Source organism: Podarcis gaigeae (assembly GCF_964106915.1).
Source record: "Podarcis gaigeae genome assembly, chromosome: 13".
In the NCBI taxonomy this organism is placed as follows: Eukaryota; Metazoa; Chordata; class Lepidosauria; order Squamata; family Lacertidae; genus Podarcis; species Podarcis gaigeae.
This window is the reverse complement of record NC_139689.1, coordinates 27896807-27909759: the sequence shown is the minus strand read 5'-3', so window position 1 is coordinate 27909759 and position 12953 is coordinate 27896807. Positions and strand designations below refer to the sequence as shown.

General features: G+C 48.6%; 1 protein-coding gene across 2 annotated transcripts in view; it reads right to left on the bottom strand.

The window, feature by feature from the left end:
- Positions 1-1550: 1550 nt before the first annotated feature.
- LOC310829566 (long-chain fatty acid transport protein 2-like) overlaps positions 1551-12953 on the bottom strand; it is a 36036-nt gene continuing 24633 nt past the window's right edge. For both annotated transcript variants that reach the window (XM_083708200.1, XM_083708199.1), the window contains 2 exons: positions 3619-3749; positions 1551-2714 (listed from right to left, as the gene is read on the bottom strand). In XM_083708200.1, the coding sequence (XP_083564326.1) occupies positions 2538-2714; positions 3619-3749 (308 nt within the window). In that variant the 3' untranslated portion in view covers positions 1551-2537. The remainder of the gene's footprint in view (positions 2715-3618; positions 3750-12953) is intronic.

Here is a 12953-nt window from a genome sequence, read left to right as displayed (position 1 = left end):
TGAAGGTCAGTAAGTTAGCAAAGATGGCTGCCTCTCGTTTTACACTCCAATAAGCTTGGGAAGCAGGCTGCACTCACAAGGAGCAGCTGAGGGGCTGGGAACCTCTGGTGTTGTCAGGAACTGGGCAGAGGAGGAATAGTGGAGACCGCCTCTCCAGCCTGACCCTTCCAGAGAAGTTCAGAATTAAAACAGGGGGTTGAGGGAGGCAGTAGCTCAGAGGCAGATGAGGGGGAAAGCTGGGAAATCATGGGACAGTCAGAACAACACCCAGCTGAAACAATATCAGAAGGCATTCCAGACCCTCCATCTCTCAGAATCCGGTGAGCTTTAAAAGTAGGAGAGCAAAGAGCTCAAAGACAGAGGGCACGTAGCAGCACCCATAGAGAAGACAATGAGAATGACGAGTGAGGAAGTGGGAGAGATGGGGGGGGGGCAGAGATTCACTCAGGACAATGTCATTATCCAAGAGGCTGGTTTCTATAGTCTCTCTCCGCTGTAAAGATTGAAATAAAAAAAGAACGGTAATAAACTTTCCCTTGTCTTTGTACTTTCCTGGGCAACCAGCTAGGAGCCGCTGACAGCATCCTGACATATGTGCAGGCCAAATGCTGCCCTCTGTAAACATTGCATATACTGTATGTACATCTGGTACATCTGGTTATATAGGGATGCGGGTGGCGCTGTGGGTTAAACCACAGAGCCTAGGGCTTGCTGATCAGAAGGTTGGCGGTTCAAATCCCGTTGCTCAGTCCCTGCTCCTGCCAACCTAGCAGTTCGAAAGCACGTCAAAGTGCAAGTAGATAAATAGGTACTGCTCCAGCAGGAAGGTAAACGGCGTTTCTGTGCACTGCTCTGGTTCTCCAGAAGCGGCTTAGTCATGCTGGCCACATGACCTGGAAGCTGTACGCCGGCTCCCTTGGCCAATAAAGTGAGATGAGTGCTGCAACCCCAGAGTCGGCCACAACTGGACCTAATGGTCAGGGGTCCCTTTACCTTTACATCTGGTTATGGCTAGGTCAAGGGCTGTAGTGCAGTGGCAGAGCCTTACATACAGAAGGCTTCAGGTTTAATCCCCAGAATCTCCAGATATACGGCTGTGAGAGACACCTGCCCGAAACCCTGGACAGCTCCTGCAGTCAGTGTACGGTAGGCAATACTGAGCTAGATGGACCAGTTGTCTGATTTGGTATAAAGCAGCTTCTGATCTGCTCCTTGCAAGCTCCAGCTCAGTGCAGCAACCCCAGCTACAGCTCCTGTCATATGTACACCCCCAGAAAAAAAACCATCCAGTCCCCCTTTCAGTATATTCCTTCATCCCCCTGCCCTATCTTCCCAAATCCCTCCAGCCTACGTTTTTACACCCATCCTATATCTATCTTGCTCTATCTACCGATGACTGGCTGTGGCTGAAATCCTCTGTGCACTGACTCAGAAGAATGCTCTGAGATGACAGTGGCCTTTTCCAGCATCTCTGGAAAACCATCACTTTTGGACCACATTCCAAGACCATGCCATGTCTGGAACCCCCTGAAATGAAGCACCGATCCTAGTTCTTTTGTTGTTCCAGATGCGCAATGATCTGGTCGTATCATTAATGTTATTTATTAAATCCATTCAAAGTTCACAAGGTGGTTCACAACATAAAAATACAAAAGGAGAACACAAACTAATGAGAAGACAACGTGATGTTTCCACCATGTGAGGGGCTCATGAGGTTCCAGCCTAGAAGCATGAAGACCACACTGTGCTTTCTGAGGCTGGTTCACCTGAATTTAAGTGGCAGCATTTAAATGTGTTGCCATCAATTGCGGCCAATTCCAGACTGCAGCTATTTTGTGGGTGGCATTCCATCCTATACCAGCAAATTGAGGTTATGCAATTAAAGCAGATTTGATTATCTTGTGCAGCAAGTGTGCTTCAAACAAACAAACAAACAAACAAACAAACAAACGCAAATCCTGAACTTTTGGTAAGGGAAGTGACAGGGAAATGCACTGGAAACTGCAGAATAGCAATTGTTTGATGCAATGTCTGCACAAACTTTGAAAAACCAATAGGGTGGGATGAATGCTCCACAAACATATTGCCTGGAAGATCTCTGCAAATGACACACAGATATCTCCCTGCAACAAACACAAAAGTGGCAACTGGCGAAGATTGCTTCCTGCACAGGTTAACATTAATCCCTGGACCACATTTGTCCATGTGTGCACAGCTACATGCAAATGTGTGATAACACGCAAAAAACATTCCAGTGGGTAGGGAGCAGAGGACCCCGGTGACAGCCTCATGTATGTAGTTTGCAATATATACATTGCAGAGCAAGTGTGTTGTGTGAACACAGAAGGACAAAGTCTTCAGGGAAAAAGAAACCAGGCACTCCTTTAAAAAAAAAAAAGGTCCTCCAAACTAACTTGTGCAGGATTCTCAAGAATTCATGGAGATGCATGCATGCCCTTCCCAGACAAAGGCCAAAGTGTTCAGTGCTCTAGTTGCTCCTGCGTTTCCTGTACTACTAAGGATAGCTAAAGAGGCATTCACAGCTTCAGTTTCTTCTCTGCAATGGCACTGAAGATCTGCTGAGTCATTGGCACGTAACTTTTTTCCAAGTCATCTAGGAAGAAGAGAGGGTCCCTAATGATGACAGGGTCAAATCCTTCCTTCACCAGTTGACTTTTGAGCTGCTTAAAGGTGCCTGTGGTCTCCAGCATGTCCTGTGTGAAAAAGGGCACTGGGGTGAGTACAGAAGCATGAATGACGCCCCACCTGTAATAATCATGGGCAGGCAAGCAAGCCCTGATAAGAAGTAATGACTCTCTGACAGTTTTATGTTACGTTTATTTATAAAAAAACACATCCAGAGCATGGCTTCTCGCCTGCTCGCATAGACGATAGTTGGTCAGTCTGAATCTCCGCCCCTTTCACAGCAGGAAGGACGTTAAATTCCAGCCCTTCCCCTCTTGCCCATCCGTTGTCCTCTGACCTTATCCATTCTCCCAGAATGGGGACTGAGAGGCTAGCCTTCCCCCTTCCACCTGACACACTCTCAGTCCTCTGCTTATCTGCTGATTGCCTAGAAACACTCTGGCTGCCTCCTAACTCTCCCGCTTCTTGAGAGCTAACAGGTAACAGGGTTTAGTGAGCAGGAAAAGGCGGTGGTAGAGAGAAGTCCAGAATCAGAGGCAGAAGCAGAAGCAGGAGAGGAGGGAGACCAAGAAGCAGAGATGGGACAGACTAGTGAAGAAGCACAGGTGTCTCCCCCTCCTGCTGCGACCCGTTCCTTTCCTCACTAGTATCTCAGAACCAGGAGAGGCATGAAGTGGGAGCAGCAGAGACAGGCATGCAGGTGCAGTCTCATATTGCTTGCTGGAAGAGGAGGTGACATAGACAACTGTGGGAAGGCAGGGACCTTCATTCTCCGCCACTGCCTCATGGAGGCAAGACCTACTGAAGAAGAGTTGGTGTGCTTATTAGGCCTGGCACTCCTGCACAGATCCTGTTTTTTGTACCAAAGAGTTAACTTCACATACTCCATGTGATTTACTGATGGCTCACTCCTGACAGCTAACAACATTAATAATACAGACTAAAGAGTGATGCAACAGAGCAGCACCTTACCCGGATGCGAATGAAGCGAGGTATAGCATAGTTTGGCAAGCAGTCCTTGGCATGGGCATACACCTCCTTCCCATCAAAGGGCAGCCCATCCTTCAGGCATATGGATGCCATCCCAATCTTTCCTTCGTGTCCTGGAACAAACCAAAAAGAGGAATATTTTAAGGGTGTAGCCACACATTGCACACAAACGAGGATAAAAGACAAGCCCAATGGGGGCTTCATCTAGGGGGGCTTCCAGATGTGATAGCATCCCCATCACAGCTGTTCTGTCTTAAATTAGAAGCGGAAGCAGAGCTCTGCTTCCAGAAAACTAACACTCTGTGGCCAAGTGTGGAGCCTTCATTTCCTCTGCCCCAAATGTTGGAGGGGGACAGTTTTCACTGGGACCATTCTTTGTGTGAGAAAGGGTGAAATACTACTTCTCCCTGCCCCCACTGCACTTCACACACACAATTATTTTTGTGTGCGGAGGGAGAAAAAGAAAGGATCCAAAGGCAGTGTTAAAAAAGAGGGCTAAAGTAGGGGCAGGGGGCCCTGTGGATCTCCATATGTTGTTGGGCTGCTGCTCCTGTTCATCCCTGATCACTGGCCATGCTGACTGGGGCTGGTGGGTTGGAGTTCAATAGAATCTGGAGGGTAGCAGGTTCACCATCTCAGGATTAAAGCAGTAGAATTAATTCCTAGAGAGGAAATAGACAATAGAGAAGGAAATGGTTCTACTGCCATGCCTAGCCCTGACCTGGTAAATGTAGAGTCCTCAGAGGGGGAACTCCAAGGACTTTGAGGAGCACACAGGGTCTCTTAGAACTAGCACTGAGGATCCCCTTGAGGGGTCTTCTCAGGGAAGGCCTGCTGAAAAACCCTTGGTGGTATCAAAGGAAGAGTGGGAGCCACCACCACCCCAGTCCTCAAGAACACCAGCATTGAAAGATCTGGGTCTGAGGGACCATTTTTGGTGGACTTGTAAAAGAGTAAAAGTGTATTGGGAAATGATCCATAACAAACTGAAAAATATGTTTAAAAGTACTCCCCCCAAAAAACACAACAACTCCAGAGTCCTTTCTGTTGGGGATAATTCAGACTGAAATTCCCAGGGGTCAAAAAAGGTTATTTATGTAGGCCACTACTGCGGCCTGTGTTTTGTTAGCCCCAAAATGGAAAACGAGCAAAGTCCCAACTAAAGAAGAGTGGCAACTTAAGTTGACAGAATATGTGCAGCTTGCAGACATACAGAAGAGAACAAGAAGAACATACAATTAGAGAAGACTGGAAAACTTTTACTGAATATATGGGAAATAACTGCGTAAAGCTGAAAACACTGGCAGCATTAAGATAAATTCAACAGTGTAAATAAGTTATGATGCATGTAATAATGGAATACTGAATGGTATAGTTTCTGTAAAATATGCAGGAATTTATGATATGTCATGGAAAGAGAGGAAGGGAAGTCATTGGTATGTCAAGGATGTATACATGAGTATTTTAAATCGTAAAACAGAAAATTTGTGTGTGTGTGTGTGTGTGTGTGTGTGTAAGATCCAGGTCTGTGGCTGAAGAGCAATGACGTAGCATGTGTGTGACATAAAAATTCGGCACCTCTTCACCTCTCCGCTTCTGTTGTTTGTCGTTGTTGTGGTGCCGCTACAGGCACCCTCTTGATTCAGTGCCCAGTGCGGGCGGACCAGTCTCGCTCCCCTAAATGCACCTCTGCTACAGACTCAGAGTCAACCACACCTCATGAGCAAAGAGTCTCCCGAGCCTTTCAGTAGCTGGAAAAGCCACTTCCGCCCTTCGGAGGAGGTGAGGTTGTGGGCTTCACAGCCCCACCAAGCACGCGGTGGGTGGAGGCCAGCCCCCGTGCGATTGGGGGGATTGCCAGCTGCGTCACCCCCTGGTAGGCCAATCGGCTGGTTCAGGGGGCGTGGCCTACCCTATAAAGGCAGGGTGCGGCCGGGGATCTCCCTCTTTGCTGCTCATCCGCTGTTTAGTTTTCCCACCCTCCCACCCTATAAGGTTTTGTTCTTTGACCTTGCTATGGACCTTGGTTGGTCGCCATTGAGGGGCCTTGTAGGAATTTTTCCACTTGGCAAATTGGCACCAGCCACTTGGTTTTCGCCTACCTCGTAGCAATTGTCATAACTTTCCAGGTATTGGCGGTTAGGCATTGGTATATTTCTGTAGATGGAAGAGGGGAGGTAATGCCATCACCTGCCCTGCATATTGAAGGGTAGTCCGGTAAAGGATTCCGGGGTGTGTGGCCCTGTCCGAAGCCTGGGGAGGTGAGGGCCCAAGGCACGCCCCCTATGGGTGACCCCAGGGGAGTTCCCAGTTTATGTGCATCAGCAGGACTCCTTCTACTGGTGGTTAACCCTTCCCGGACTTCAAGCGGATGGGCTGAAGTTGGATATAGTCGGTTAGGACCAATGCCTAAGCCAATACCACTCATCACGTGTAACCAATAAAGCTGTGGCCTTTTTTAGCCCATTAACCTTAATAATTGTGTCATGTGTCATTACTTCCACTTGGGGGGGGGGGAACTTGCAACAGCACAGGTCTCTGACTCCTGATTCTAGTTCCTGCAGCTTGCCTGAACTCCCTGCGCTATTAGCCTTGGATTGTTGCCTGATGTTGCTTCTGATTTATACCTTGGACCCTGGCTGACTCTCCATGCTTGACCTTGGTTTGTTTGCACTGTGCTCCATCTGCAACCCTGTCCCTGCTGGTGAGTGCTTTGCTATTTGATATCCTCTAGGTCTGGGCACCCACTGGAGAGTGGCATAAGCCAGGAAATGGCTACACCAATCTATGCAAGCCATAACCCGGTAGAACAGCAGCATTACAGGCCATCTACACCTGGGGGGGAAATTGCACAGCTATTCTATGGAATTTTCTAATTTGTCTTTAAGTCAGATTTTCTGAGATTTGAAAGAAAAATGGAAGCTGGACAGGCAACAAACAAGAGGATGTTGTTGCAGGAAACTGCAATATAAAACTTATCACATTAAAAAAAAGTGCTTGTGTCCTGGTGTTTCACTTGTCACAACTAACTGCTCTAGACGTGCAACAGTTGCAGACATTTGTCCTGCACCCTGATGTGCAAATGGACCCTCCTTCAGCAGTAAATAATAAAACATGTTAATGTCGCTTTGGGGAAATTGTATTTGTTGTGTATTGAGTCAAAGGATTTTATATCTGTATTATTATTGTCTGTATTGCATTAGGGTAAAGTAACTGCCTTTTGGTTCCAGAGGGTACAGCTACTATTGGTTCATTTAAGCTGCTGTATTTGGATCCTCTGTCTTATTGGTTTCCTCCAAAAGGCAGGACTGTGATTGCCTGATATTGTTCCCTCCAAAATGTATCCTTTCTAGCTTGTTCCCTGTCCCTATAAATGTAGCTCTCCTCTCCTCAAGTCTCAGTCTTGTTTGCTTTAATAAAGAAGTGTTACTAGAGAACTGTCTCCAGTATATTATGTCAAGAGAGCTGAAATCACAAACCCCATGTCACACCAACTGGCGACGAAGGTGGGATCCGGAATGCTGAGGAGCGGTTAACGCAGCCCTGCCTCAGAGTCCGGATTGAAGCTAAAACAAGACTCACTGGCCAGCTGAGAAGACGACCCTGCCCACAGGACAATGGAGAGTCCAAGGGTATTGGAGCCCTTCCAGCCATCAGAGCCCCACACGTGGGAAGACTACGTCGAATGCTTCGCGTTCTTCGCGGTGGCTCAAGGGATCACCGATGCCAGCAAAAGAAGGGCCACATTCCTGAGCTACTGTGGGCCTGAGATCTTCACGCTGGCCAAGGCATTGCTTGCTCCAGCGAAGCTAAGTGAGACATCTCTCAAAGATATTCTTGCCTGCCTAACAAGCCATTTGGCGCCTACTGAGACCAAGATGGCCCGGCGGATGGAGTTTCATAAGAGGCAGCAGCGTGCTGGGGAGTCTGTATCTGCATTTCTAGCTGAACTGCGGAAGCTCGCTCAGCACTGCGACTTCCAAGATCTGGAAGAGACTCTCCTGGATCGTTTTATCAGTGGTCTGAGCAGCAAGAAAGCCAGAAGACGCATCGTGGCTAAAGAAGAGGTTACCCTTGCTTCAGCCTTGAAGGAGGCCACCGCCACAGAGAATTATGAAAGAGAGGAGCTTGATGCCAGTCGCAGGGCCCCTAAGCCACAGATAGAAGTTGCGCATGCCATGGACGAGCTAGAGGCTACTTCGAGCCAGAGCCCAGTCCGTGGCATCGAGTCAGTGCGTCAGGCCTGCACAGTGCACAAAGATCACCGAGGCAGGTGCCCTGGTTGTGGCAGAAACCATGAGCGGAAGAGTTGTCGTTTCTGGGATGCTGTGTGCCGGACGTGCGGGAAGACAGGTCACATCACCAGGGTCTGTAGATCGGCGGCGTTGGGAGCGACAGGAGCACCTAGACTGGAGCATCGCAGACCGCCCACAGCAACCCACGTTCTACAGGACTGCCACTACGTAATGGAGATCAACGGGAGAGTCGTGCAGTTTCCAGCGCAAGGCAAGGCACACGTCAAGGTGAAGATTGAGGGTCAGCTGTGCGACATGGAGGTGGACTCCGGATCTGGATTCACTATCGTGTCGGACCAGACCGCGAGGACATTCTTCCCCAGGGGTAAGTTGCCCCCTCTGGAGCCCTTCCCGGCAACTTTGCAGTCATACTCAGCGGGCCGCATCCATGTCATGGGAATGTGTGCCGTGAGAGTACAGTTCTGGGACAAACAGGCGGTACTCAAACTGGTGATTGCGAAGGGCAGTCGCCCCAGTCTCCTGGGCACTGACTGGTTCCCCGCCCTGGGACTGAGTATATCAGGGCTTAATTCAATCCAAACCTGCCCTGAGATGAGTGAGGCATTATGCAAAGAATTTGCTGGTCTCTTTAATGGAAAACTGGGTTGTTATAAAGGGCCCCCAGTTGACTTCGAATTGGACTCTGGGGTGGCCCCAATCCGACTCAAACCAAGGCGAGTGCCATTTGCACTGCAACCCAAGATCGAAGCAGAGCTGGATAAGTTGGTCAAGCAGGGAGTTCTCTCACCCGTGGACTCCGCTAAGTGGGAGACTCCAATCGTCACGCCCCTTAAAGCAAATGGGGAAGTCAGGATCTGTGCTGATTACAAATGTACTATCAATAAGGCACTCAGGGGAAACTCATACCCCATTCCAGTCGTATCACATCTGTTGGCTAAACTGGCTGGGGGCAAGGTGTTCGCCAAAATTGACCTGGCACAAGCTTACCAACAGCTGCCAGTAACCCCACAATCAGCGGAAGCACAGACTATTATCACACATAAAGGGGCGTTCAGAGTTAACAGATTACAATTTGGAGTTTGTGTGGCCCCAGGGATTTTTCAAGGGCTCATGGAACGCCTGTTAAGAGGTCTGCCGGGGGTCTTGCCATTTTTTGATGATGTTTTGATTGCTGGAAAAGACCCACAGGAACTGGTTGCGCGTGTCCGTGCAGTGTTGCTCAAGTTCAAGGAGGTGGGATTGCAACTAAAAAAGGAAAAATGCAGTTTTGGGGTGCCAACTGTGGATTTCTTGGGGTTTAAAATTGATGCATCAGGCATCCACCCCACAGATGCTAAGGTTAAGGCCATCATCGAGGCACCACGACCACAGAACAAGACGGAGTTGCAGTCATTCCTGGGACTTATTAACTTTTATCATTCGTTCTTACCCCAGAAAGCTTCGGTAGCTGAACCATTACATAGACTGTTGCAGAAAAAGAATGTGTGGCGATGGGGGCAGGAGCAGCAGAAGACTTTTGACTCCTTGCGAGGAATGCTGAGTAGCAGGAGCGTCCTTGCTCATTATGATGAGTCGAAGCCGCTGGTCCTGGCATGTGATGCCTCTCAATACGGTCTGGGAGCGGTGCTGAGTCATAGGGAACTGGATGGGTCGGAAAAGCCCATCTCTTTCTATTACCATACGTTGTCGGCCACGGAGCGCAACTATGCTCAAATTGACAAAGAGGCGCTTGCAATTGTGGCAGGAATCAAAAAGTTCCATTGAAACGGACCACAAACCACTGTTAGGGTTGTTCAACCCGAACAAACAAATGCCACAAATTCTCTCCCCCAGAATGTTGCGTTGGTCTATATTCCTGAACGGGTTCCAGTACACCTTGACCCATGTGCCGGGGAAGCGGTTGTGCCACGCTGATGCGCTGAGTCGATTGCCCCTTCCTGGCGGGAGCAATAAGGATCCTGCTCCAGCGGAGCATATAATGATGCTGGAAACACTTCCGGGGGCTCCTGTAACGGCTACTGATATAGCTGAGAAAACGAGGAAAGATGCTGTTCTCTCCCGTGTGCTCACTTGGGTGGGGAGGGGGTGGCCAGGTGGTCCGCATGAAGACAAATTCAGGCCTTATGCGACAAGGCAGCACGAGTTGTCCATGCATAAGGGTTGTCTCCTGTGGGGAGATAGGGTGATCATCCCAGCACCACTGAGAAACAGGGTTCTTGAGACGCTTCACATGGGACACCCGGGAATGGTCAGGATGAAGTCGCTAGCCCGATGTTATGTGTGGTGGCCTGAAATGGACCAGAACATAGAACAATGGGTACGAACATGCAAGGCATGCCAAGAGGTGCGGCCAGAAGTGGCCAGAGCACCAGTTCACTGGTGGGAGCAGTCCAGATCTCCCTGGAGCCGGCTGCACTTAGATTTTGCTGGGCCATTCCAGGGGAAGGTCTTTTTGGTTATCGTCGATGCATATTCCAAATGGTTAGAAGTGGCGATGGTCCCTAGCATGGCATCAGCTGCCATAATCAAGGTGTTGAGGCAGCTGTTTGCAACCCACGGGTTACCTGAGACCATCGTATCAGATAATGGGGCAGCTTTTGTATCCCAAGAATTCAGGGCATTCTTGGCTGATAACTTCATAAGAGGGGTCACATCCGCGCCCTTTCACCCATCCTCCAATGGGCAGGCGGAGTGCATGGTAAGAACAGCCAAAGAATCCATTGCGCGCTTAATGGAGGGTAACTGGTCAGCTCGCATCGTGCGAATGTTATTTTTGCAGCATGCGACGCCGTGTACTGCAACTGGCAAGTCGCCAGCTGAGCTGCTCTTGGGTAGAAGACTGGTAACGGTGCTGGATTATGTCCACCCGGATAAAATGCCAAACCGTAATGCAAGAGCAACCCCCCAGGCTGAGACTGACACAACAAGGTATCTCGCCCCTGAAGATCTGGTCTGGGTGAGGAACTATTCACGAGGTTCGCGGTGGGTGGCTGGTGTGGTCACCCGGGCTAGTGGACCTGTGTCCTATTATGTGACCTTGGAAAATGGGCAAGTTTGGAAGAGACATATAGATCAGCTGAGGCGCCGGGCGCTCAGCAGAGAGGAGTCTGATAATTCATCCCTGGCTAACGACGCAGAGCTACAAGGCCAGGGTGAAAATGGCCCAGAGGTGCAGACACCAGGGGCCTCAGCAAATGAACCAGGGTCTGCTGGTCCTCAGGATGACGAGGTACAGGTAGGGGACCCTGAGATGTCTGGGACTCCATCTGTTCCTGACGAAACCCCTATAGCAGCCCCCCTACCACAGGTGACATCCAATCCAGAACCGGCAACACCTGTTGTCAGGAGATCAAGTAGAAGTTGTAGGACCCCACAGTACCTGAGAGATTACGTCTGCTGTGCTCACTAGGGGGGGGAGGGGTGTTGTGTATTGAGTCAAAGGATTTTATATCTGTATTATTATTGTCTGTATTGCATTAGGGTAAAGTAACTGCCTTTTGGTTCCAGAGGGTACAGCTACTATTGGTTCATTTAAGCTGCTGTATTTGGATCCTCTGTCTTATTGGTTTCCTCCAAAAGGCAGAACTGTGATTGCCTGAGATTGTTCCCTCCAAAATGTATCCTTTCTAGCTAGTTCCCTGTCCCTATAAATGTAGCTCTCCCCTCCTCAGGCCCCAGTCTTGTTGCTTTAATAAAGAAGTGTTACTAGAGAACTGTCTCCAGCATATTATGTCAAGAGAGCTGAAATCACAAACCCCACGTCACAACAGTATTCTGTGAACATTGTTCCTTGACCTACTCCTAGACTATATGGAGAACCCAGTATGGCTCATTCTTTTTTTTTGCCAAGTGAGTTTTCACTTTCAGATTGTTTTTCTCCTTCACATATTCCCACCCACCCTTATGCATATAGATTTTGCAGTTGTGAAATTATTACTATCATCTCCTTCTGCTATTTCAGAAGCTAGCTTAGACACCTGCTTTCCAGGCTGCTTTTCTTTTATTGCATTTAGAGGGAGGCTGGAAGTTATGGTTTGCTTCGTAGGCTTGGGATTCATGTTCGGTTTTATGATGAATTTTTCATTGTACTTTATGTGGCTGATCTTTACATACACTGCTTAGAAATGATTTTTTTTTAAGCACAATATACATGCCATGAAATAATTAATTAAATAGGCTTGTAAATAGCCACTGGCCTGGGCTTGCCGGTGGGACAGTAAAAATTGCTTGTTGGCAACCAAGTAGAGATCATGTTGTAAATAGCAAAGTAGTTGGTTCTGGTCTTTCTGGCTTTTAGCTATGTCACAAATACATTCTCTACATTAGAGGGGAAATGATCAGTCCATCTTGCACCCTGGGAGGTGAATGGATTTTTGCTGCCGCAAACATTTTCATTGTCCACAGTACAACTCAGAATAGATAAAAGGGTTACATCTGAATATGTCTGCCTGCAGCACAAGGCAGTGTGTGGACTAGAGAGAAAGATTAACCTAACTGGCATCTTGATCTCAAATATTTGTGCTAGCATATCTGCCAGTGGCGCAATGTCTTGGTTTGTGACTTTGCTCTGATTGTTGTGGGAGCTCTTCTTAGTAGTGGAGTAGGAAAGCTGGAAATAGTGCCAACGTATTTCATATCTGGCAACCAATGCGCCCCTTTGGTTTCATATAGTACGGGGTAAAGGTAAAGGTAAAGGGACCCCTGACCATTAGGTCCAGTCGTGACTGACTCAGGGGTTGAAGCACTCATCTCGCTTTATTGGCCGAGGGAGCTGGTGTACAGCTTCCAGGTCATGTGGCCAGCATGACTAAGCCGCTTCTGGCGAACCAGATCAGCGCACCGAAACACCGTTTGCCTTCCCGCCGGAGCGGTGCCTAATGCCCACGACACAAATTTTCACAGCCCTCTAGTGGCTATGGTGGCTCATTTACCAGAAGTGAGGTATTTTGTGTTAACTCTGGAAGAGTAGACTCAATTCTGACCAGACTAAGCCTTCTGATCTATATTATGTTCTAGGGGGCTTAGTTTGGTCAGAATCAAGATTGCGCTTCCAGAGTTAAC